The sequence below is a fragment of the Sebastes fasciatus genome, chromosome 7 (assembly GCF_043250625.1).
Source record: "Sebastes fasciatus isolate fSebFas1 chromosome 7, fSebFas1.pri, whole genome shotgun sequence".
Lineage (NCBI taxonomy): Eukaryota > Metazoa > Chordata > Actinopteri > Perciformes > Sebastidae > Sebastes > Sebastes fasciatus.
Genome location: NC_133801.1, coordinates 31,062,839 through 31,087,301, shown reverse-complemented (window position 1 = coordinate 31,087,301; position 24,463 = coordinate 31,062,839). Strand labels below are relative to the sequence as shown.

General features: G+C 41.3%; 1 protein-coding gene across 1 annotated transcript in view; it reads right to left on the bottom strand.

The window, feature by feature from the left end:
• Positions 1-24,463, bottom strand: part of b3glcta (beta 3-glucosyltransferase a) — an 85,012-nt gene that overhangs the window by 42,749 nt on the left and 17,800 nt on the right. The window contains exon 3 of the mRNA XM_074640304.1: positions 10,509-10,548. Within this exon, the coding sequence (XP_074496405.1) occupies positions 10,509-10,548 (40 nt within the window). The remainder of the gene's footprint in view (positions 1-10,508; positions 10,549-24,463) is intronic.

Genomic DNA, 24,463 nt, shown 5'->3' with positions numbered 1-24,463 from the left:
CGGTGCATCCGAGAGACATACTGCTCCGAAGAGAATTGGGTTGCAGTTTCCTGACCAAACTAACCATGACCGTCACACCAGACAGCACCAGGGTTTAATAGCCAATCCACAGACATCCGGTGATATTCAATCTGGAAGCCCAAATTCGACCCCGTCTCCTGCTAAATTCCATTTCCATACGGCTAAACTGAATTCTCAATTACGTTTCGAGGGAAAAGTGTTCTCTTCCGGACTAGTCGCAGTTTTAAACACGTGGTTAACGTTGTAAATTGAAACAAAAAACCCAACAAAACTATTGGTTAGGTTTAGTAAAACATCATGGTTTGGCTTAAAACAAGTATGTTAAAGTGGCAGTAGGCAGTATATTTATGGCATCATTGGGCAAAAATTCTATAATAACCTTTCAGCATATTGTAATTCAAGTGTTCTGCGAGACTTCTGCTCCTCCTCATGGCTCTGTTTTTAGGCTTTAGATAATCTAGCCAGTGACAGGAGACTTTGGCCAATCACAGGTCATTTCAGAGAGAGAGCATTCCTATTGGCTGTTTTACAAATGCAGATGCACGTGCACATCCCTTCAGATGGTGAAAGCCTGATTCAACGGAACATCCTGCAGGAAAAGTTGCTATTCCAGCATTGGCGACAACTGTCTACACTGCAAAGCAACACAAAAAAGGAAGACTGATTTATCAAAAAGAGTCGGACAATATCGGCGAAGCGTTTCAGCGATGGAGAGAAAATGTTTATTAATTTAGCCTTCTGCTCATGGCTGTGGCTAGTGCTGTGAGCTAGCCTCATGGGTAACTACGGCAGTAGTTCGGGGAAAGCTTAATTTTCTCTTCATCTCTCTAATAGTTTAGCCTTTAGCCCGGGGCTCACAGCGGCGGAGCAGCCGTGACGGCTACGGTTAGCAGAAGGCCAGACTATTAGCAACACTTTCTCTCCATCTCTGAGACGCTTCGCTGATATTATTGCAGCTCGCTAGAGCCTCCAATCACAGTATGTCATCTCAAAGGGCTTTACAGGCCCACATGTTTGCAGAGAAAACAGGATGGCATCGGGATCACAATCATGATTGGGATGATGTTTGAAATGAATGACTAGTACTCATACTGGTTACTGTATGAAGCGCGTGCATATGGTCGTGCTCGCCTGGTGGGAGGGGCTTAGGACAAAGAGGGGAGAGAGGAGAACTGCAGGATGAAGGCTGGATTTCCAAATTCTGGCTTTTTTTTATTATACTTTTTTGGAAACCTGCCTACCCTGGACTACCACTTGAATTACAATATGATGAAAAGCTATTATGGAATTTTTGCCCAATAACAAAAATAACCTGCCTCCCCCAGCTTTAAGTCACAGGTGTAAAATTAATTAACATTGACTTTTAGTTTCACACGGAACATGAAGGTGTCCCAGGTGAAACTCCTGTGTTTGTTTAACCCATCCATCCACCTCGACCTCCTTCCTATGCAGAATTCCGCGGACTATGATTAGAAACGTATTTGTGATGCGTCAAAAACCAACATGATCCGGGAGAAAATACGTTTCCCTCGAAACACAATTGACAAAGCACTTTCGTTGTATGGGAACGTCATCGTTTAGGAGACCAGACTGACAAATTCAATATAGCCAACATTTAAGGCTGTTGAATTTGATTTAGCTATAAAAAAAAATATTTACTTTCCCTATAAGCAATCATCTAGCGTGGCACAGGCCTATATGTCACGCAGCAAGTGAAACGATTTTCTATCAGCCCTTTTCTCATATTAATACAGGCTTTTAATTGCCGAGTACACGATCAATAGAGAACATGGTGTATTTAACTTTCAGCTTACCGCTGAAAAGGTCATTGTCATAAATATCTCTCAGTAAAACAGAGAGAGGAAAATAGCAGAGAGGGGGCAGACAGAAAGGAAAGGGAGTGTAATGAGGACGCAAACCAATAGAGAGAGACAGGGAGATGCACCACGATTGCAAAAGAAGAAAGTGTGTGTGTGTGTGAGAAAGAGAGGTATGCATGAGGGGAAGTCATCTGTAAAAGTAAGCTCATTACAATTCTCTCCTAGTCAGGATGCAAAAACACACATACAAAACAATCAGACAGCAGATGCAACACGTAAAGGTTGGAAAAAGGGTCTCCGATCTGTGATAATCACGCTCATTAGAGGTTCTCCAGAGCTCATGACTCTATGGACAAGTGTGCTGAAGACTAATGAGAGCTGAACTCAACTCTTAAACCTCACTTAGCATCAATAATTCAGGAAGCTGAGGCAATTAACGCTTAACAGATTCCAGGTTTTGCTTACGAAACCCATTATCTATAATAGTATTTCGAAAATGGATGAGACACCACTTGGAAATAAGTTTGTTTTATCCTAAGTAATTAAGCAGATTTCTTTTTGTAAAGATGCATGATTTCATACCTCATATATCAATATATACGTCAGCACTGTTTGTGACATTTTTGAGGATGGATGTATCTTAATTTGGAAAAATTAAGTCATCAGCAGTGTTTGGAATAATAAATAAAGAGAAGCAGAAACGATAGAGGTGGCACTATAGGGAACGTGAGAGGCTAAGAGACAGAAAATAAGGAAAAGTAAATACACAGTCAGGCAAAGTTAGTTGGTACGCAGGACGAGTTCAGTCAACATCTTGTGAACATTGTACCTTCTTGAAAGATACAATGCGTACGTCCCTGGCCTGAAGAAGCTGGCTCCGAGCCACGTCATGAATATAATACAACTGCTGAGGGGACAGTAGCACTGCTTCCCTGGGCGTAATTATTGTTGTAGTGATAATCTGATTTAAATTCTGGCACACCTTCTCTGCTCTCAAGCAATACCATTCATTGTTTGTGGTGCAGAGTTGCCCTGTGCCCTCAACTATCAAACACAAAAAAAAATACACCTTTAAAGAAAACAGTGTTGTGCCTTGCATCTGCTGTTTGCTGGAACATTTCTCTTTCTCCCACATATAAAAGAGCCAAACCTACAGGTCATTCATTTTTCTACAACATCAACAGTGAACATCTTATGTTAGTGCTACAGTATTCCCTTAAAGTCAAAGAGCAAGGGCTTATTTCTACATTTGCAACAAAGTTCAACAATCATAAACACAGATACTGGCCATGACTTGAAGAAACTGCAGAAAATAGGAGAGTAGAATAGGCAGAAATACAAATGTCTCCACCATTGTAGCATTACTAGACCATAATGTAATGCAGCGAAGTGGTTTTCAGTAAGGAGATCAAATCATGATTGGCCATAGATATCATGGTCTCTGTATTAAAGGTGTTAAATACGGGATTGGGAGGCTCTTAACATGGCGACGGCGAGACACAGTTTACAGCTAACAGGGCTAACAATGCTAAACAGTGCAAACAACGACGAATCAACAGTGTTTACCTGAGCGGGAACCGAAGAGTGGATGCTATGCTTCCGGGACGGCATTAACAGCAGTAAGGTACACTCATATGCACTAATATGCACTAAAAGCATGCGTGGCCGGCCCGGCTATGTCAACAAAGTACAGAGAAGCTCGTATTATAACACACACGGAGGGAGAGCGACTTCATTCTCTGCTCAGGTAGACATTACTCCTCTATATCTTTAAATAGCAAATAGTTGTTTGATGCTATATTAATGTTCTGGATATCAAAATTAGCACCTTTAAGGTTTCAGTCCACTTACATATAGAGCCAGAAGGAGATGTAGTTTTTATGACTTTTAATGTAAAAACTTGTAATTTCCTATCCAGGTCTCAGTGGGTCGCTGTGTGAAATCCTTTAGGAGCAAGTTGCAATATGAAATCCTGATAGAAAAATTGCATAAGCAGCCAAGTTTAATCAGAGCAAAACTTGTATATATGCACTGACTGTTTAACTAAAATGAAAAGAAGTCTGAGAAATACATTGATTGCCTAAATTTAAAGGTAAAATCAGCCTAATAGTAAAGTAAGTAATTACAGTGGTCTGGGTGAATAGCCAACTGGATTTTAGTCAAAACCGCCTCCTTTAGACATTACATAAGAGAGAGGAACAGTATTGCCTCACATCTACTTACTTACTTAAAACAGCTGAGCTTGGCAGACAAGACATCAAAATGTCTGAATCAGGAAAAAAACTTTTCTCAATTCGTTAACAGCTCCTCCTGTCCAATTGCATTACTGCAGTATGTATCAGAAACTGCCGTCTATATTTAAAAAGTTTAATTGAAAAAGTTTTGTCCATTCAGTGCTGTGTCTCGTCTACTGTGACACTGCATATAAAACATAATTTGATCCATTGTACTTTTTCATCTTTGGGCTACGAGTCTGAAAATGAAGTGGATTGACTGAATTGATTTGGCGAGACAGCCAAAAGGCCTTACACGATTTCTGTGATTATTATGTCTATTGTTTTTTTGTGATGCTGCTGAATATAATGTTGCTTTGATACTTTAAACACACGTTGTGTATTTTCTGCTGCTAAGGGGCTCTCAATCAATACAAGAACAAAAGGAGTAGTTTGATGACGTGGTTAAGTAGCAAGGGGTTCATGAGAGTTGGCGTCTTCACCATTGCCGATGAAAATCTATCTGACGTGACTCAGACAGAAATCATGTTCACGGACGAGGTAATGTATAAAAGTTTAATTCACGTTAAGTTAAGTCACGTTTCTTTACGTCTCTTTATGTTATGTTATTTCATTCTAATGAAGTAGCCGCAAGTAACGTAACATACCATTAGATGAGTCGACTCTCCATATATCTAATGTTACTCTAACGTTAGCTAACATTACGTGGCGATTTCATCGTGGGTTAGCCCAGCGCTGTGAACTGTGGTCAAAACAATCATACTAAAAATTACTTTTTGAGCGTGTTGAACGTTGTTGTAACATTATAACTAGGGCTGTCAAAGTTAACGCAATAATAGCGCAAATTCATTTTAACGCCACTAATTTCTTTAACGCAGTAACGCAATCGATCTTTCAGAGGTTGAAGTTGGCTCAGTTTTAATGCTGGAGTGAAGATACTGGCATCATATGAAACAAAAAAAAACTAAGGAATCCATTGGTACCAACCATGCCATACTAGCTTGTGTCATACTATATGTCATACTAACGCTCAAAACTTGCGCTAAACTGGCATGGCCATTTTCAAAGGGGTCCCTTGACCTATGACCTCAAGCTCTGTGAAATATAATGGGTTCTATGGGTACCCACAAGTCTCCCCTTTACAGACATGCCCTCTTTATGATAATCACATGCAGTTTGGGGCAATATAAATAAAATATAAAATAAAATATAAATATTTTAATTGATTGATAGCCCCAATATAAACTGAGTTAGAGAAGAAGAGAGGTGCTGTTTTAGTGTAATATTTCTACTTTTATGAGCTAAATTTAATGGCCAGTTGAAGAAGTGTTCTCCTGTCGGCTAACATTTATGCTGGCGGTGTGAAGATACAGTACAATGTGTGGAAAACAGACATATGTTGATTGTGCTGTAGGAGATTACGTTACATTCAGTAGGGACTCGGGGCCTTGGGCACTGGAGGAGAACGTTTTTATAGCGCTCATATTTTAACAATGCAGTTATGTATCCTTATATTGTGTCCAATTTGAACAACTTCTTTTCCTGAGGCATTTCAGTAGGTGGTGTTCTCCAGTTTCAGCTATCCGTGTTATTGAGATTTAGCATGTTGCATTTTTAAAAAACGCTACACGCAGCACAACATGGCCAGAGGACTCCCATCTTTCAAAACCCATCTTTTTGCCCTAACTTTCAATTAATTAGCGGGTGGGTCGGTCTCAGTCTCAATGTATATTTCAGCCTAGTAGTCCTGCCGATGTGAACATTATTCATTTTAAGCCACTGCCTCTCAATAACCCTCTGTTGTTTATGTCCCACAAGAACTGCTGTGTGCCTCTCTCTCTCTTTTCCCTCTCTCTCCTTTTACTCAGGCTTCTCTGTGCTGGACCATCAGCCGTTCTGTGACGTCTCTCTGCCTCTCCAGCTGGTGGTGTCTCATTCCACATGACAGACCTGGACCTCCGTCCTCCAGGAGATTTAGCCTCTCTAACAACTTACTTCAGTCCCAGGGGGCTTATTGGCATGGGTAACATATGTTTACATTACTAAGCAACTGTGAATTAAAAACAAAAATTTGGTCCTCTCTCTAGGTTCCATGGTGGAGAGGAGGTCGTGTTGCTTTGGCTCTACCTATATGGCGTGGAGAGGAGGTCGTGTTGCTCTGGCTCTACCTGTTTGGCGTCGGGAGGAGGTTGTGTTGCTCTGGCTCTGTTCTGTCATAATCTGTTTGGCGACGCCGGGAAGCTGCTTGACATCCTCCTGGATCGATCCACCTTCTCACATATGTTCACATTATATGTATTATTTTTTGTCATATGGATTGTCTATGTTGTATTTTCATTATGCTGCTACTCTGTACACACTACATCTATTGCACGTCTGTCCATCCTGGAAGGGGGATCCCTCTTCTGTTGCTCTTCCTGAGGTTTCTTCCATTTTTTTCCCTGTTAAAAGTTTTTTTTTTTTGTTAAGTTTTTCCTTATCCGATGAGAGGGTCGTACTGTAAAGGACAGAGGGTGTCGTATCCTCTACAGATTGTAAAGCCCCCTGAGGCAAATTTGTGATTTTGGGTTATACAAATAAAATTGACTTGACTCCCACTGCTTTTTGTAATGTGATCATGTAGATGTGCGTAGTGTACAAACTGAATATAATGGCTCATTTTATTCAGACTTAATTGAGACATCATGCCATTTCGATTTGGCACCCTGTATCCCTCTAAAGAAACATTGTTTGAGTAATTACTTCCAATACCTTCTAAAAGGTCACCAGTTCCTTTAGAATAAACAAGACAGTTATTCCTCTTGATGTTCGCCGTTCTATTAAAACAAAAGGAAGCCCGACTTCCCTTTATTCATCTTTTGAATTCCTGCCCACAAACAATATTCTCTGCAGGCGAGCGGGGCTTTTTTTCCTGGTGTGACAAAGGGAATTACTATGGCGGTGCCAGATAGTGAAGCTCCATTTTTCAGATAGCTGTCTGTTTGTATTTCCTCTCTGTGCTGAGGTGCCAAATGAGAGCATTATGAAGTTGCTTTTGTGTGCTTTTGCGTCTGTGGTGACCCAGTTGAATGAACAACAGGCAGAGGTCCAGAAAACTGGCTCCAAACTCCTCTGCAGGCTCACGAAAAATCACTCTCAGATGGGGGATTGTGTGAGCCCCCTGTAGCATGAAAGGCATGCATGAGATCTCTGGATTTGCTCTCTTTATGAAATTCCTGGTTGCTGTCAAATCGATAAAGAGATGGGACTATATTTCTGAAAAAGTCCAAGGAACTCGGAGGATTACATTTTCAAGGCAGGCATCGCACAAAAGCCATTTTACCAGTTTCATTCATTACCATTTTCTATTCAAATGTCACACTGTCCGACATCTTTCACTTCATGATTTACTATTCATGATTATATCAAGTGATAATGTATTTCAGCCCTCTGAGCACACGGTTCAAACTAAAAAAATACTTAGTAAAAGCAAAAGGTCATCCCTTTGAATGCAATTCAACATTACAAATTAGTTCCTCTGACGCAGATTTATTCAAATATTGAACACAATAGCAGAGTCCAAAACATGACAATAGAAGCTTTAAACACAGGTACTCTCAAAGACAGCAGCAATAGCATTGATATAAATACATACAAATATGAATATACATATAATATATTATAGTCTTTGATAACATCTTAAATTACAGCCTGCAAATTACAATGTAATTACACCTATCAGCCATAACATTATGACCACTGACAGGTGAAGTGAATAACATTGACTATCTTGTTACAATGGCTCCTGGCAGTGGGGGGATATATTAGGCAGCAAGTGAACATTTTGTCCTTGAAGTTGTTGTGTTGGAAGCAGAAAAAATGGGCCAGCATCAGGATGTGAGTGACTTTGACATGGGCCAAATTGTGATGGCTAGACGCCTGGGTCAGAGCATCTCCAAAACTGCAGCTCTTGTGGGATGTTCCCGGTCTGCAGTGGTCAAGACCTACCAAAAGTGGTCCAAGGAAGGAAAACCGGTGAACCGGCGACAAGGTCAGACCCGCGGCTCATTGATGCACGTGGGGAGTGAAGGCTGGCCCGTGTTGTCCGATCCAATAGAAGAGCTACTGGAGCTCATATTGCTAAAAAAAGTTAATGCTGGTTCAGTTAGAAAGGTGTCAGAACACACAGTGCATCGCAGTTTGTTGCGTATGGGTCAGCGTGCCCATGCTGACCCGTGTCACATTTTCTTTTACATCATGTGGATGGCGACGAGTTCAAGGTGTCGACTTGGCCTCCAAATTCTCCAGAACTCAAGCCAATCGAGCATCTGTGGAATGTGCTGGACAAACAAGTCCGATCCACGGAGGCCCCACCTCGCAACTTACAGGACTTAAAGGATCTGCTACTGACGGTTTGGTGCCAGATACCACAACAGACCTGCAGAGGTCTAGTGGAGTCCATGCCTCGATGGGTCAGGGCTGTTTTGGCGGCAAAAGGGGGACCTACTCAATATTAGGCAGGTGGTTATAATGTTATGGCTGATCGGAGTATATGGGGTCATCAGTAAAACACTGGGTACAGGTTACCGAATGAGGGGATAACAACTTTGTGTTTAAAGGAGCTTTCACATGCCATAGTGTCAAATCATAACAGAAGTTATCTCAAGATGCTTTTCATATAAAGCAGGTCTGGACTGTACTCTATGATTTAGAGACCCAACAAAAGATCCCCCATGAGCATGCACTTGATGCAACAGTGGCAAGAAAAAACTTCCCTTCAACGGGTAGAAACCTTGGGCAGAACCCGGCTCTGGGTGGGCGGCCATCTGCCTCAACCGGTCAGGTGAATTGTCTGTTTGGCTAGTCCGAATCAGAGTGAAATGGATACTTTTGGTTTGTTTTCTATTTAGTCTGGTTCTGTTTCACAGTGCACAAATCAAAGCGGACCAAATAAAAACAATAATTTTCTGAAGGGCGTGTACAAAGGAGTGACTTTATCGTTATCGTCTTGAGAGCTGCCACTTCTATGCAGGGAATCGCGGACTTTGACTTGGCAATGATCTACTGTGAGCATGAATCCCTTACATCACTATTTTTATGGACTCTATTTGGCATATTCTGTATGTTCTCTACGGCCCAGATGTCAAGCAAACACCGAACTAAGTTCTGCAGAAGTCCAAGTCAGTCCTCTCCCCCTCATGTTAACCTGTCGTTTACCTCTGTCCATCTCAACAAATGCCCGCACAGGCAGCCTGCGTTTTGGTTCACTTGGAAACGGTCCGAGACCGCCTCTCACAAGTGGTCTCGGACTGACTGTTTTGGTCCGCACCAGAGGTTGATTACTGCGTTCAATACTGCCAAAACGAACTGCACCAGAGTATGATTAAAGTGGACTTAATGTTGGCTTGTGAAAGCGCCCTAAGTAAGCATTTACTGTACTTAATAATTAAAGGGTACAGTAATAACATTACTGGGTAATTACACAGGAAAAGTCATTGTTGATAGTGCAATCAAATTAGTTATTCATTTATCTTAAAATGGTGATGTGCTTACATATAAAATTGACTTTTGTAAAAAGCTTTGTTGTTGTTGTTAATATGGTGTGGGCTACATTATTGTTGCTGGGGAACAAAATAGTAAACTAAGTCTGGGAAGAAAGATGTACATCTGTAACTGTAACTATAAAACTGTACGTCGTTAGAATGATGATAAAATGTTGTAAAAGTAGTTTTGCGGTAAGATCCATCTGACAATCAAAGTTAATATTAGTTAAGACATTTAAACTTTATTTTAATCGTCACCTACATTTCATGAATTCAATTTGACCTCTGCATTTAACCCATCCTATGCTGTGTAGCGCCCAGGGAGCAACATGTCTCGCTCAAGGACACTTTGACATGCAGATAGGAGGAGCTGGGGGATCAAACCGCCAACCCGCTCTACCCCCCTGAGCGACAGTCGCCCCGAAATCATCCATAAATGAAATGTATTGTAGTTTATTGGACAACATACAGTACAAAAAACAGCGTGGTGAGCTATTCCCCCTTTCAGCATGGTCAATATATCATATGAGATATTTATATAATTTCATTTATATATTTTCTATAAAGTGGCACAATGTAGGTTGGCTCCTTTTCACGGCATACAGTAGCTATTATAGCTATTGTTAAAATGACACAAAGGCTAAGCCTGTTGGTCTCCTGTATTATTATGTATCGGGTAATTATAAAAGTACTTACTGTAATTTATTCCAGGGTTTCTCCTAAATGATAATTTATTATTCCTTACTCCTTGAGCTTCAGTAAGTATTTCGTTGGTACCCCATGGGTGCAGAACATTTACACTGCGATGTATGGGCTATAATGTAAAGCATTTATGTTTTTGCTTCTTTTTAATGTCTTACTTCCCTACCTAAGCTACTATGGAAATTAGAACAAAAAAAAAAAGGACTTACCCAGTTGATTGTTGTGGATGACATGCATATCATCTTGGCTCTGAAAAGACAGAAATACGTTTTCAATAATTACAGCAACAAAAAAGATCTTCAAAACAAATCTTCAAATAATGACCTATATACAGTAAATCCACTTTTATGTTTTAACAAAAGATGCAGAAACTGTCAAAAAGGCTTGTGTGAAGATGCTCAGTTTGGGCTAAACGCTCCATTTCATCTTCCTAATCACTAATTAAGACTTAGTGATACTAAATATGGAAAGCCCCATGGGTTATTTGGAGAAAAAATGGGTGATACCCCACGTCATTAGTCCTTCCTAATTGTGTGGGTTTTGTGCCTGCAGCATCGAGCTCCGCGCATTCGGCTCAATTAAGGCGTTCAACACTGTTCCACCTCCAGAGCTGTCAGCGCACGCGGCAGACCACGGAGGGATGAGTAAATCAATCACAGGCTGAGCAAACTTTGAAGAGCTGTCTTTTACCTCCATCTTTCAGAGGAAATCTTTCAGTCTTGGGAGAGAGAGAGGCGAGAACGTGCGAGTTCTGGCTTCTTCCAGAACTCTAGAAGGAGAGCGGCAGAGTATTAATAGATAATGACAAACCGAGGCCTGTTTTGATTTATGGCTTCCTCTAGACTAACAATCATTTTACTGGCAAGCTGTTGCAGCTTCCAGAGAGCTTAACTAAGCCATAAATTCACTCTCAGTGGGTGTGGTGCAGTGGTTACGGGGGAATCACAGTAGTTTGGTGGCAGTTGTGTGAACCAGCCGATATGTAACGCGCTATCTCAGCACATTTTGGATGGCTGGAAATTTTCATAATAGAAAACAATTAATTCAGTCAATTTCCCGCCCGTGAACAGTCTCCTGCAACTGTCACGACTGCACATCGTTTATTTTCGGTGGGGCACGTGTTTCCTGCACTTCCACTATCTTTCCTATTATATTCATCAAGTCCTGAATCGAGTGTTTTGACAAGCATTGTGCGGGCACAATTAATAGTGTAAAGTTCACCATATGCACGGCGATGATTCATGCTTATGTGGCGCTCTCGGTCTTCTATTTTTTTTTCAGGTGATCAGTTAAAGGTAAATATATGCGCAGGCAGACAAGATCATATCAGGGTGATTTAATTCAGTGGGTACAACACATCAGCTTAATTGGACTCAGTAGCATTAGTCATGCCCGCAAGGTTTCTGTCTCATCTTATCACGCACTTCTCCTCTGAAATCATTTCCTCAGCTGAAGAGAGAGGGCACCTCAAGGAAAGAAAAAAAAATGCATCTCATATGCCAGGAGAATCTGACTCGTTATCAGATAATTGCTCTTATAAAAAATCTTTTCAACTTGAAAAAAATATATTATATAGCAACAGGCATATAATCCTAAAACAAAATTTGTCTGGATGAATATGGTTGTGACAGAAGAGTGGCAGGTGCAAAGATTTGCACTCCCGTCTCCTCAGGCGCAACTCGACTCAGAGGCGGAGAGGAAACAGAAAATCAGTGCACTGTCACTGTCAAACAAAATAAATCAAAACCTCCAGTGTGATGAATTGACTGGTCGGTGAAACCTTAGCAATTATATTGATTGTGTGCACAACTGTGTAATGTGTGCATGAGTCTACTACATGATTTTACATGACCTTACTGTAGATAAGACCTAATGTTTTATGACAGGATTAAATGAGGCTTTAATGAGAAATCTCTAAATCTAGCCAAACACACTGCGTATTTCAGGACTTCTTTTGTAACGAGCTGTTGTAATATAGGCTGCTTTGAGTCCAAAAAAGAGGAAGCCTCCTCATTCATTTCAATTAGACCACTGTTTTGGCACAGCAGGGCTCCCAACGCAGCTGCCTCCGGCAAAAAACACAGGGTCATCTGGTTAAAAAAAAGTTGAGCCTGGCTCAGCTTTTCCACAACACATCATCCAGCCAGGCTTTGCTCTGACCAATCAGCTACATGCAGGAGCATGTTCTTTGTACTGCAGATGACTTTTTTACTGTTAATTATTACTTGGCAATCGCTGTGACGGAGGATAAAGCAATTGTCGCTGTGACATCTTTACAGAGTTGTAAAATCCTTTCTTATAGTATTACAAACAACTGTGTGCAGTGTTTTGCCGTCTGTTTAGTTTTCAAGCTCATGGATGCATTACTCAACCTCGACTTCTTGGATCATATTTCGTCCTCGCACCTGTACCTATTTTCGAGTCTGAACACTTGGATTATGTATTTATACTATAAGGCTGTCAATCGATTAAAATATTTAATCGTGATTAATCGCATGATTGTCCATAGTTAATCAGGATTAATTGCAAATTAATCAGTTTTTTTTCTCTTTAAAATATACCTTAAAGGGAGATTTGTCAAGAATGTAATACTCTTATCAACATGGGAGAGGACAAATATGCTTGCTTTATGCAAATGTATGTATATATGTATTATTGGAAATTAATTAACAACACAAAACAGTGGGAAATATTGTCCAGAAACCCTCACAGGTACTGCATTTAGCTTAAAAAATATGCTCAAATCATAACATGGCAAACTGCAGCCCAACAGGCAACAACAGCTGTCAGTGTGTCAGTGTAATGACTTGACTATGACTTGCCCCCAAAACTGCATGTGATTATCATAAAGTGGGCATGTCTGTAAAGGGGAGACTCGTGGGTACCCATAGAACCCATTTACATTCACATATCTTGAGGTCAGACGTCAAGGGACCCCTTTGAAAATGGCAATGCCAGTTTTTCCTCGCCAAAATGTAGTGCAAGTTTGGAGCGTTATTTGACCTTCTTGTCTACAAGCTAGTATGACATGGTTGGTACCAATGGATTCATTAGGTTTTTTAGTTTCATGATGCCAGTATTGTAGTGTTACTCTAGCTTTAAAACTGAGCCCCTACAACCTAAAAATCACAAGTTGCGTTAATGTGTTAAAGAAATTAGTGGCGTCAAAATGAATTTGCCTTAACTGAAATTTATCGCGTTAACTTCGACAGATAATATTTATACTTATTTTAATGCTTTCCTATGTTTTTCAGGATGACTTTCCATTTACCAGTGATAATTTACATGAAAGATCTATTATCAACCTCCAATGCACTGGTGAGATTGAGACATCCTCAAATGATGTCAAATTATCTAGAGCTGCAACGATTAATTGATTATTTGTCAACTATTAATTAATCGGCAACTATTTTGATAATCGCTTAATCTTCTAAAAGTTTTTTTAAATTTTCTAAAAAGTAAAAATTCTGATTCCAGCTTCTTAAATGTGAATATTTTCTGGTTTCTTTACTCCTCTATGACAGTAAACTGAATATCTTTGAGTTGTAGACAAAACAAGACGTTTGAGGACGTCATCTTGGGTTTTAGGAAACACTGATCAACATTTTTCACCATTTTCAGACATTTTATAGATTAAACAACTAATTGATTAATCAAGAAAATAATCAACAGATTAATCGTTAGTTGCAGCCCTAACATTATCTTCATTTAGTCTGTTATAAATGGAAGTAAAACCAAAAACAATAAATCTAAAAAACTTTTTTCAAAAACTTTTTGGTTTGGTTTATTGACAATATTCATTCATTGACAATATATTTATAAAATACTACATAAAAACAACAACAAAAAAGTCCTGGACTAATTCCCATTGAATTGTTTACACACCAATAGTATAAGTACATTTATATGAGCAATAGTTGCGTTATTGCAGGGTTTTGTATTTTATATTATTTATAGTTATTTTCTATAAATGTTTTATAAGATGTGATTTTTCTATGATCTATGATCCAAATGTAAACAACCTGGTAACAACAAGGTGAATGTACCTAACATTTACGTGTTCAAAAAGTTACTTATTGGACCTTTAACATAATACTTTTTTTAAATCATGCTCCAGGTCACACTTCAAAAACCCCTGCTGTTGAGTGACACCGGGGCCACACATCTTTCTCTGGTAAATGATCCAATATTCTGCGCAAGAGTGAACTCAGATCAGGTCTAACATCATTTTCGCCATTACCGAGAGATGAATTATCCTCAGCTCGCAGAACTCGGCTCTTTTTTGGCCTTCTATGCTTCTGCACACAGGTAGCGCTCTCCTTAATCCCATCTGACAGCAGGCTGTCAGCCATTTGCAGGAGGAATCAGACACCCATAGGTGTTAAAAAGGAATTGCTAGGAGTCTACACTGTCTATCTGAAGGGGTTAGTTTCACCATGCCTTGAGCGCTTTGGGTCTGTGGCACCTCAGCGCTGATGCAGACAGACAGAAAGATTGTGCCTCGTGTAGTTTAACCTCAAAACAACGGCAGCGCAGCGGCGGAGGATTTCCCGGGCTGAGGTGTACATGCGTAAACTCCTCGAGATGCTCAGCCTGCTTAATGTGATTGTTATGCAATCAAGGACACCCGCAAAGACGAGCCTCGGAGCCCTGCCTTTGATTTGGAGGCTCTTCACATACATAGACGGCAGAGCTCCTGCCCCGCGCTACATCCCTCCGTCCCGAGGGCACGGACGCTCCGCTCATGTGAGTGACCCGTCAGGTCCCATTAGCTTTTCTATTCACTGATGGCAAGAAGGATTCAAGGTTGCACATTTTGACATGCGAGAGGAAAATGTGTGATGTTTACAGAAGCTATCTGGACTTTGAGCACCGCACGTACCTACAGAGCTTAACACTGTCATTTATGTTTTCCTTCTTTATATTTACATTAAACTGAGGAATAAATTGATTTGTGTGTGAAGTGCAAATTGTCGGCTTCATTTTGATTATGCTTTCTGAGGATATTTATTGAGTGGTTTAAGAATTAAAAGGCCTTTTGTATCCCTCCTACATGTCAGGGCGCCAAAAGTGGTGGATTAAAATTTTATTCAACAGTCATTTTTCATTCACAAGCAAAAGCTCTTAATGTGTGATGACTTAATGACTTGGAATGTCGGCTGCCTTTGAACATCAGCAGGTTACAAAGCTGGCTGCTCATTTCCAGCCGCCGACTGGTGATTTTGCTGGCTGAAATGACACCTGTCGATGCCAGATTTGATCAGCTAACCGGCTTCATGAATTTGTTGCACTTAATAGCTACATACATGCAGGGCTTAATTTCATGCCTATTCCGGCAGGATCCGGACTCCCTGTGTTCCAGTACCCATAATTGCGTGGATCCGGTAGGCTATCTTTTGGTGGTATAAAAACTAAAATAATAACTTAATAACACCTAAGCAAGTGGGCATTTGTGCTGTGAAATGGTGAAATGAGAATGGCTAAATTAGGGGGTGCGGATCCACAGTACTGAAACGGAGATCGATAGACAGAAACAAAGTGGACAGCTAACCTGCCTTCACCTTGCTGACTGAAACTGAAATTTATTGAACCAAAATATTTTTCAAGTCTGCTCCATGGGAAGATATCAACAGTGTTCGTATGTATTGATTCATCACCTCCGCCATGGTCAAGGGCCTTGGAAGGAGGTATTGTTTTCACCGGCGTCTGTCTGTCTGTCTGTCTGTCTGTCTGTCTGTCTGTCTGTCTGTCTGTCTGTCTGTCTGTCTGTCTGTCTGTCTGTCTGTCTGTCTGTCTGTCTGTCTGTCTGTCTGTCTGTCTGTCCTCCTGTTTGCAGGATTACTCCAAAAGTTTTCGATGGATTTGAATGAAATCTTTTGGGGGGGGTGGGGGGGTGTGTGGCACAATGAACAATCCATTAGATTTTGGTGGCGATCCGGATCATGATCCGGATTCAGGATTTTTTTTAAGAATTCCGATCAGCCTGAGCATTAAGACCACAGGGTATAACACATGCACAGTGAGACTGATGATGCGTTGATGACTACGCCTTTTTCCTCCTTCTTCGAGCAGAGAGATACGTGTGTGGATGTGTGTGCGGAAGCTGCTGGCCGTCCCCGGTGAGAAAGAACAAAGCGCTAGATGGCGGGATGAGAGACAACGTAGTGTAAAGTTATACAGACATAACAAGGCTGCTGAATGAGAGAGGCATCCGCTGATACGTTACACGGAAACGCACCGTGTTATTAACAAGCCGACCACCTCACGGTACCGCCAGCCTCAAAGTGAGCTGTGATCTGTTTTTAAAGTCACGCACCTTGGCGGAGGTCTGCGCTCTCCGAGTGCCATTCTAGTTGATTTTATTTCCCCGTAAACCAGAGAGAGAGAGAGAGAGAGAGAGAGAGAGAGAGAGAGCCATCAGCTGTTTCTATGTGCCTCCCCTGCTGATTTTAAGTGATTATTGTGAATGCTATGATAATAATGGTAAATGTTAAATGGACTTGATTTATACAGCACCTTTCTAGTCTTCCGACCACTCAAAGCGCTTTACACTACATGTCAACGTTCACCCATTCACACACACATTCATACACTGATGGCAGAGGCTGCCATACAAGGTGTCAACCTACCCATCAGGATCTAATCTAATCTCATTCACACACCGATGGCACAGCCTTCAGGAGCAATTTGGGGTTCAGTATCCTGCCCAGTATCTTGTAGTTAATGATGTGCTCCTTGGTCTTGAAAGTAACACTCACTTACAATTGTAGCTAGTAAGCTAATTATCCAGACTTGCTGATGATTGCAGCACGTCAGAGCAGATAAACACATTGTTTAGTCCTTTCCTTGCTCTCATGCTCTTGTGTTTTTTGGAAAGGCTAAAAAAAGACATCCTCCTCCTCCGAACTCTTTAAATGCCGAGTATCGCTCTTATAAAGAACTCGATGCACTCTTCTGGCATGTGGAAGAGCCAAAGTTTGTCAGACCTGTCGTGCCTAGTTACGGTTGCTAAGCTATGATCGTTCAGGGGAAGGATTTAGCGAACACTCAATTACAATTTCAATCTAAAAAAAAAGTGAAAGTGACATCAAGAATGGTCAAATTATAGATATTGGACTCTCTGCCTCTGTGTCAAACACAGAAGAAGTAATCAAACCTCAGGGAAGTCCGTGACAGATTCACTTGATGTGGATTCGTTCTGCACATCACACAAGTCCCTGTACCTCTTGAGAAGACACATGTACAGCGTAGAGCAGAGGAAGATATAGAGCTGGCTAATGGTCAGTGTTACCAGACATTTTCAATGGAAAGGGTCAACGACAAGCGGTTCACGAGTTTGGCCATGGTACGTGAATCTGTTTAGAAGTTATGCGCTATTTTGTTATAGGCCACTCTCACACCCACACACCTGACCACGCCAAATTTCAGCCTCCTACGATGGAAATCGTGGTCGCCAAAGAGTGGGGAAATTTTTTGTCGTTCGACCAACCGACCGGCCGACCGACAGACACTCACTCCCAAATCGTCAAATACCGCCGCTTGGTCAGAGCCCCTCGGCATCGGATACCGGCACCCTTTAGCGTCTGTATGCAACACACCTGGCTTTCAACTAACTCCAGTGTGAACCCACCTGTGGCATTATCAGATGGTGAGAGCAAGTGACGTAGTTCAAAGAGCTTGAAAGTCTGAAAGGAGCGTGAAAGGAGGGGTGGTGGATGGGTCAAACAAACTTTCCTAGACTTTCAACCAGGAGACTGCGGTTCGTGGCCCGTGTGAAACGAAAAGTTTATTTATTTTGTCACGGCATCATCAGTATCGGCATCATAGTATCACTAGTCCCGTGAGCCACGTCAGTCATTTGTCACTTTGTTAGTCTCCTCGTTAGTCACGTGAGTCGTTATTCAATGAAGTTTACGTCAACCATGATCATTTGCTGACCCTAACTAAGTGCTTGTGCTGCCTAAACCTAACTTCCTGTGAAAACTGAAGTTTAGTTTGAAAGGACACTGTGCATGCAATGAGCATATAATGACGTAGGTATCTGAAGGTGAGGAGCACTGACCAAGCGGCGGTATTTGACGAGTTGGGAGTGAGGATGTGTTGGAACGACCAACAGAGTGAGCTATAGAGCTACTGGTTGCAGCTAAAAGTGAAGTCAAGCAAAACTTAACTGACTCCAACTAGCTTCATCATTAGCTATTAAAATTGTTCAAGCAATCAATATGCATCTAAATCTACCTCTAAATTTTAACTCATCAAGGCTGTTGTATAGACTTTATAACTAAAGTGTCATGAGAGGGTCCAGACACTGGAATAAAGTCACACTTGTAAAGAAATGTGCTATTTTGAGAAAAAATAAAACTTAAATCATTGGACTAAAAAACAAGTAGCAAAAAGAATAAGGATCAGTGATTGGTCGTTAAGTATGCACATTCACATTTCAGTCTGGCTGCTGATTGGTCGACTGAATGCGCTGCTGCTCTCCCCCGCTGACTGAACACAGTCAGTCCAGAGAGCCACAGCAGAGATAGAGTACATTCACTGAGACATATTGGTGACTCGAGGGACAGCAGTTAATATCTGGCCCTTAAAGTTGCTAGATTTGTCACTAGGCACTTTAAAAAAGAAAAAAGAAAAAAAAAAGTGTCTAGAGGGGTCTTAAAAGTCGCCAAATCTAACTTGGCAACACTGTCAATGTTAGCTAATGCCACATCACTGCAGCTGCTCTTACTCATGTTCACTGTGCAGATAACAAAACAAAAACAAAGTCATTATATGCATCCTGTTAAGGTATCTTTGAGATGTAATTAACCGGCTTAAGATGCTGCATTTATATAATTGGATGGTATCCATAGTAACAAGCATCCTCCTGTCCCCAGTAAAGGACCCGCGTAATTATTTCACATCTATGGGTTAAAGGTTTGTATATACAGTACGTTCTGTGTGTGTGTAGCGTAAAGGGAGACAACTTACATTTCACTGTGAGAGCCTGCTGTAAAATGACAAATAAATGAATCTTGTAAACAACTTTAAATGACACAATTTTCCTTTTAGCTGCCCTTCATTCATTCCCTCACTTTGTGTAACAGACGACGACGCACAAGTGGCTCAGCTTCATTAATAACCTGGAATATAAAAGCGAGAGTGAGCGACTAATGTTACTGCATTTAAGTTTCACATTTGCAAGGTAATGTAATTATCAAGGATAAATTACAATCTGCTGAATTATTAACTCCCGCAAGCCTGGTTTAATCTACAGCTTGACTGTCGCATAAGAGAGGCGAATCTGAAAAAAAGGCTCTGCGCTGTCCAGAAGTAGTGGTAGTAGTGTAGTAAACAATATAAAAGTGGTGCTTTAACAATGGGATTCACGGTGGATTGCTGGACCTAAAGTCCAATAAGCATAAAAATGTACGAGCATTTCACTTGTTTAATTGGGTCAGTGAGCCAAGTGAAATGCTAGCATTTTGTCCTCCTTTATTTTGAGATCTGGTATGTGCTACCCTATCCCATTTTTAATATTAAAACTGCACTGCTTTCTTCCTCCTGTAATATGATTCAGCTGCCTTTCCTCTCTAGTTTATCAGCCTTGTGACTCTAAATGTTGTGTTTACCTGGACGAGCAAACTTGTTTTTCAATGACGGGGTGTTGCGCAGTTTGTTGTACATTCTTTCTATTTCTTTAAATAAGAAAAAACAAAACAGTAATTTATAACCTGACAAGCTTTGATGAAGTTTCTCCCACTACTTATTCCAGTATCAATACCCCTCTCTTGTGTGTTACTCTATAAAGTTGATTTCTCATCCATCATTTTAGAATTTCTCACACAGTAAAAAACGGTTCAACAGGGGCACTCTCACTTAGTTAGAAGCCGGTACACAGAGGGATTCAGCTTTGTTTTTCTAAGCACAGAAAGAACTGTTGCCAACAGAGGCGACCAGACCGCACAAAATTGTTGACAGCGGTCCAAATCTGGTTGCCTGGGGCAACGGGGCAACTGTTACTGTCAAGCCTGCTGTGTAAGTTATTTAGGGTCACAGTATGCTACCTGGCCTCTACATGAGATGGCTGAGAGATATTTTTCACCGCATTTTAGCCATTTGGTTACACATGAAAACATTACTTGAGCTCCGATGCTTCAGCTTCCTGAACCATATCTCAGTATTGTGGCTGTAAATGTGGCTGAGCTGAGCTGAGTCAAAGGGTTACGAAAAGAAACTGATTGCTATGAAGTGTTGTGTGTATATGATCACTCAAACTTAAAAGAAAAAAATGAGAAAAACTCATGAAGGTTAATTAAATTAGTGGAAACAATAATAATAACTTGTCCTGTGTTCTCTTTTGAGAAAAAATCTGAAACCAAAAAGGAGAAATTTATATTTCACATTTTTTGGTTTAATGATGGTGCCTCCTAGTTTTGCATTAATTTGACGGAATACCGTTCTATGTAAATGGAGGCCTTGTTTCAGCCAATCAAATCTTTCATATAACAGTAACGTCAGCGCTGTGTCATCGGCAGAGCAGACGGTCACACTGAGCCAGACAGAAGCCTGCTACATAACACATAATGACAACTTGACCTTTTTCTTCCTTTTACCAAAAAAACAAAAAAAAACTGAAATTTTTTTTTTACTGCAAAAAAGGGATGACTAAATGTGATTTCATTTGGACTTTGACAAATTGGGTTACTTTACTAAGAGTACTGTAGGTATCTACAAGTACCGCAGGATTTGTCCCAATAATATGGTTCCAGAAAAAGATCATGTTAATGGATGCAGGTGTGTGTGCGCCGCCTGACGAACTGTTGATAATCACAGGTTCTGCCCAGTTGCGGTGGGATATCCAGGTGCACATTGGCAACATTCATGCAGATTTGTAATCACAGAAAAATAATCTTTTCTGCCAAGATAAGGTCATTGCAGAGGAGTTGAGGCAATGATTCAGACGCCAGTCACACATCTCTTGAGTTTCTTTTCCTTTTCAACAACTGCCCAAGGTAAGGAGATGCTGGGGAATAAGAAACGCTCTTATGCATGTATAGTGACAGCCGTTTAGGCAAGAAAAGATGACAGGTTAAACGTAAATCTTTGCAAAATGATGTTTGGCAGAAAGCACGACAACCTGCAAACAGCAACAGAGATGTTATTGTCCAATCAGACATGATGACTTTTGCTGAGTGTGTCATTAAGGAAGGCAAGGGGCTCTTTTCCTTCGAGGCTGGTCATTGTGTCAACGACTGAGTGGCACTTACGATTGAGTGCAATCTACACAGAGGAGAAGATCTATACTCTTCAAAAAACAAAGGGTGGCGAACAAGAATTGTGTTTGTCTCCTTCAAGTCTACGCAAATTTCTGGGCCGATACCGATGTTTAAAATAACAATTTGGCCGACAGCTGATAACAATGTCTTTGTTTATTTTGTTGTTGCTGTTATTTATCTATCTATCTATCTATCTATCTATCTATCTATCTATCTATCTATCTATCTATCTATCTATCTATCTATCTATCTATCTATCTATCTATCTATCTATCTATCTATATATACATATATATATATATATATATATAAAATGTCATAAACTTTCTAAGCGTATAAATGTAGCGGGTCGGCACACATGCGCGCTCGCGTGTGGCCGCTGTCTCGTCTCCTCTGCCTGCTCGCCTTCACTCGGACGGCGCGCGCGTTCTCGCGTACTCGCTCCACCTCTAGACGCGAACGCGCGCTCACTCCACACTGCAGAAGAGTTAGTTTAGCTCTGAGAATATCTAGTAAATGTACAGTGGACGTTTGTGCAGAAATAAATGCTGCAGCTCCTCCAGACCAACAGAGGTTTCCCGTGTCTTGGGAAGTAACGGGGCTCCACAGAGAGAAACGTTACCGTCTCGTTACCGACCGGTTGCCGGTGTCTTCCTGCTCTCTCCGGCTGCGGGCGGAGGGAGACGAGTTTCTCGCTGGGGAGCCCCGCTGCTGAAGCCCCGCTGCTGAAGCCTGCGCTGAGGCAGGAGAAGCAAACACAGTATCAGCATTGATTCAAGGAGAGACCTTCGTCTGGTCAGCTAACATTACTGCCAAGCAGCTGAAATATAGAGTGATATTGTGGTTTTAGCTGACGTGTGTCGCCTCACTGTTTTGAGCGATGCTCGTTCATGTCCATTTAGAGCGAGCACAAGTACGAGCCCGACGCTGACTTTCGTTGATTTCACGGCCACAGGTGTCGCTGTTAAGAAGCATTTTTGGAAGTTACAAATAGTCCCTTTAATATAACCTTCTTTTACATGAAAAATATTCTCTTTCTGTTTTAATAACTGCTTCAAAAGTCTTTCCAGCTGCTATAGCCTACAACTACCTACTCAATGAGAATAATGTTTCAGTATTTACACAGCCCAACAAAATATTTGTTTTGTGAAACATAAATCAAATGTAAACGTAAAAGCGATTAAAAACATAATCCGTGTTTCCCACACATAGACTTCACTTGGATGAGCCGTCCAGGTAGCCTTTCTTAACGGCCGCCTAAGTACATTTGGTGAACCACTTTGGCATTGTTCATATTTTTTTTTTTATCCATCCGAGAGAACGATGCCTTCTGCAATCGATTGACAAGTGGACTAGTGGAGTGCTGCTGCACTCTGCTCACCTGGGACTGTATCCCAATATGGGGGACGGACTGCTGCACGACATGGAGGACGTTCCCAGTGTAATGTACTGGGTGCTGCGTCAGCCCTCGTTGGACTTTCTAGTGACACATTACACACACACGAGGTCCGTTACCATCCAGACCGCAGTGAGTGTTTTTAAGAAATCTTGTAAAACATGTTTTACTGCTTGATTTCTCATTGAACATAACAACGTTGTGTTGGGGATCTTTCTCCGAGACAGTGTAATACTCCCACACGGACGACTTTTTCTTTCACTTTTCTTTGTAAACAAACCACACGTGTGCACGGCGCACGGCACCCGCCATCAGAGTCGTGTCCAGCCAGTGGCTTCTGCATCATACTGTAAATCGGTGCATCCCTACTACTTAGTTTTGGTATTTCAATAAAGGTAGTATTCCAGTCACTTCCTGCACAGCCTTAAGATGAACCTAAGAAAATGTTTTTATTACGTAACGTTGTGAAGCTACCATTTGGAAAACACATACAATAACGCAATGACTCACAAGGATCAGCACTTTCAATTACTTCTGCTATACTGCTTGTGTTCTTGTGTGTGTCGTATGACTGGTTGTTGCTTTTTCCCCCACATCTAGGAACATCGCCTGGAGGAAAAGTAACCCCTTTCAGACTAAAGCTTCCTGCTTGGGCCCAGCAGTCTCTTGTGAGTGTCCTCATGTGTGTTGAGAAGACCCGAATGGTGGCCAAGTGACAGGAAAAGTTCGTCATTGGCTTTGCGAGACCCTCAGCAGGAAGTTTGTAAATAATTTCTCACACTGTCCTCGTGCATCCTCTCGTTGTTCGGAGTCCTCTGAGTGCACAATATCAAGGCAATTCTGCTTAAATTAGCAAACTTGTAGTACGCTTGTTGTTTAGGCTGTTTATGAAAGCCCTGAAGCGGCAAATAATCCCGGTACCTGTGCTCGCCTTCGCCGACCTCTCCGAGTCATTCTAAGTTCAAACTGATGCCAGTCATCAGAAGCTTCAGGTCGTCTTCAAAGGAGGAGGGAGGGGGGGATGCTAAAACTTGTTCTGTATGCAAGCCACGGACAGTGTTCAAAGACAACCACTGAAAATTACACTTTAATATTTACTGCTGCAACCATGTTCCCTGCTTTACATATCATAAGCCTTTTGTAGCAATGTTTGCAACTACAGTATATTGATCAAAGCAGAGCGTAACTTTTCAAATCCTGCCTGCAAACCGAAACTGATGATCATCTTTTCCTCCACCGTAAGGGAGCAAACAATAAGCCACGGGTTGCGGAATCGCACTGAAAATGTATTTATCAATTTTAGAAACATGTTGCTAGAAGTGTTATGCTACATGGCTGTTGCTACTTTGCATTCTGAGGTCAGTGTTCCCCCCCTGTCACACACACACACACACACACACACACACTACAGGAGCCCCTGCAAGATTTATTCAGATTATAATCGTGATGGGATGAGTTTAGCTGTTTGAAGTCAGATGGGGAATCCTCTCTTATTCAGCGCCACGTC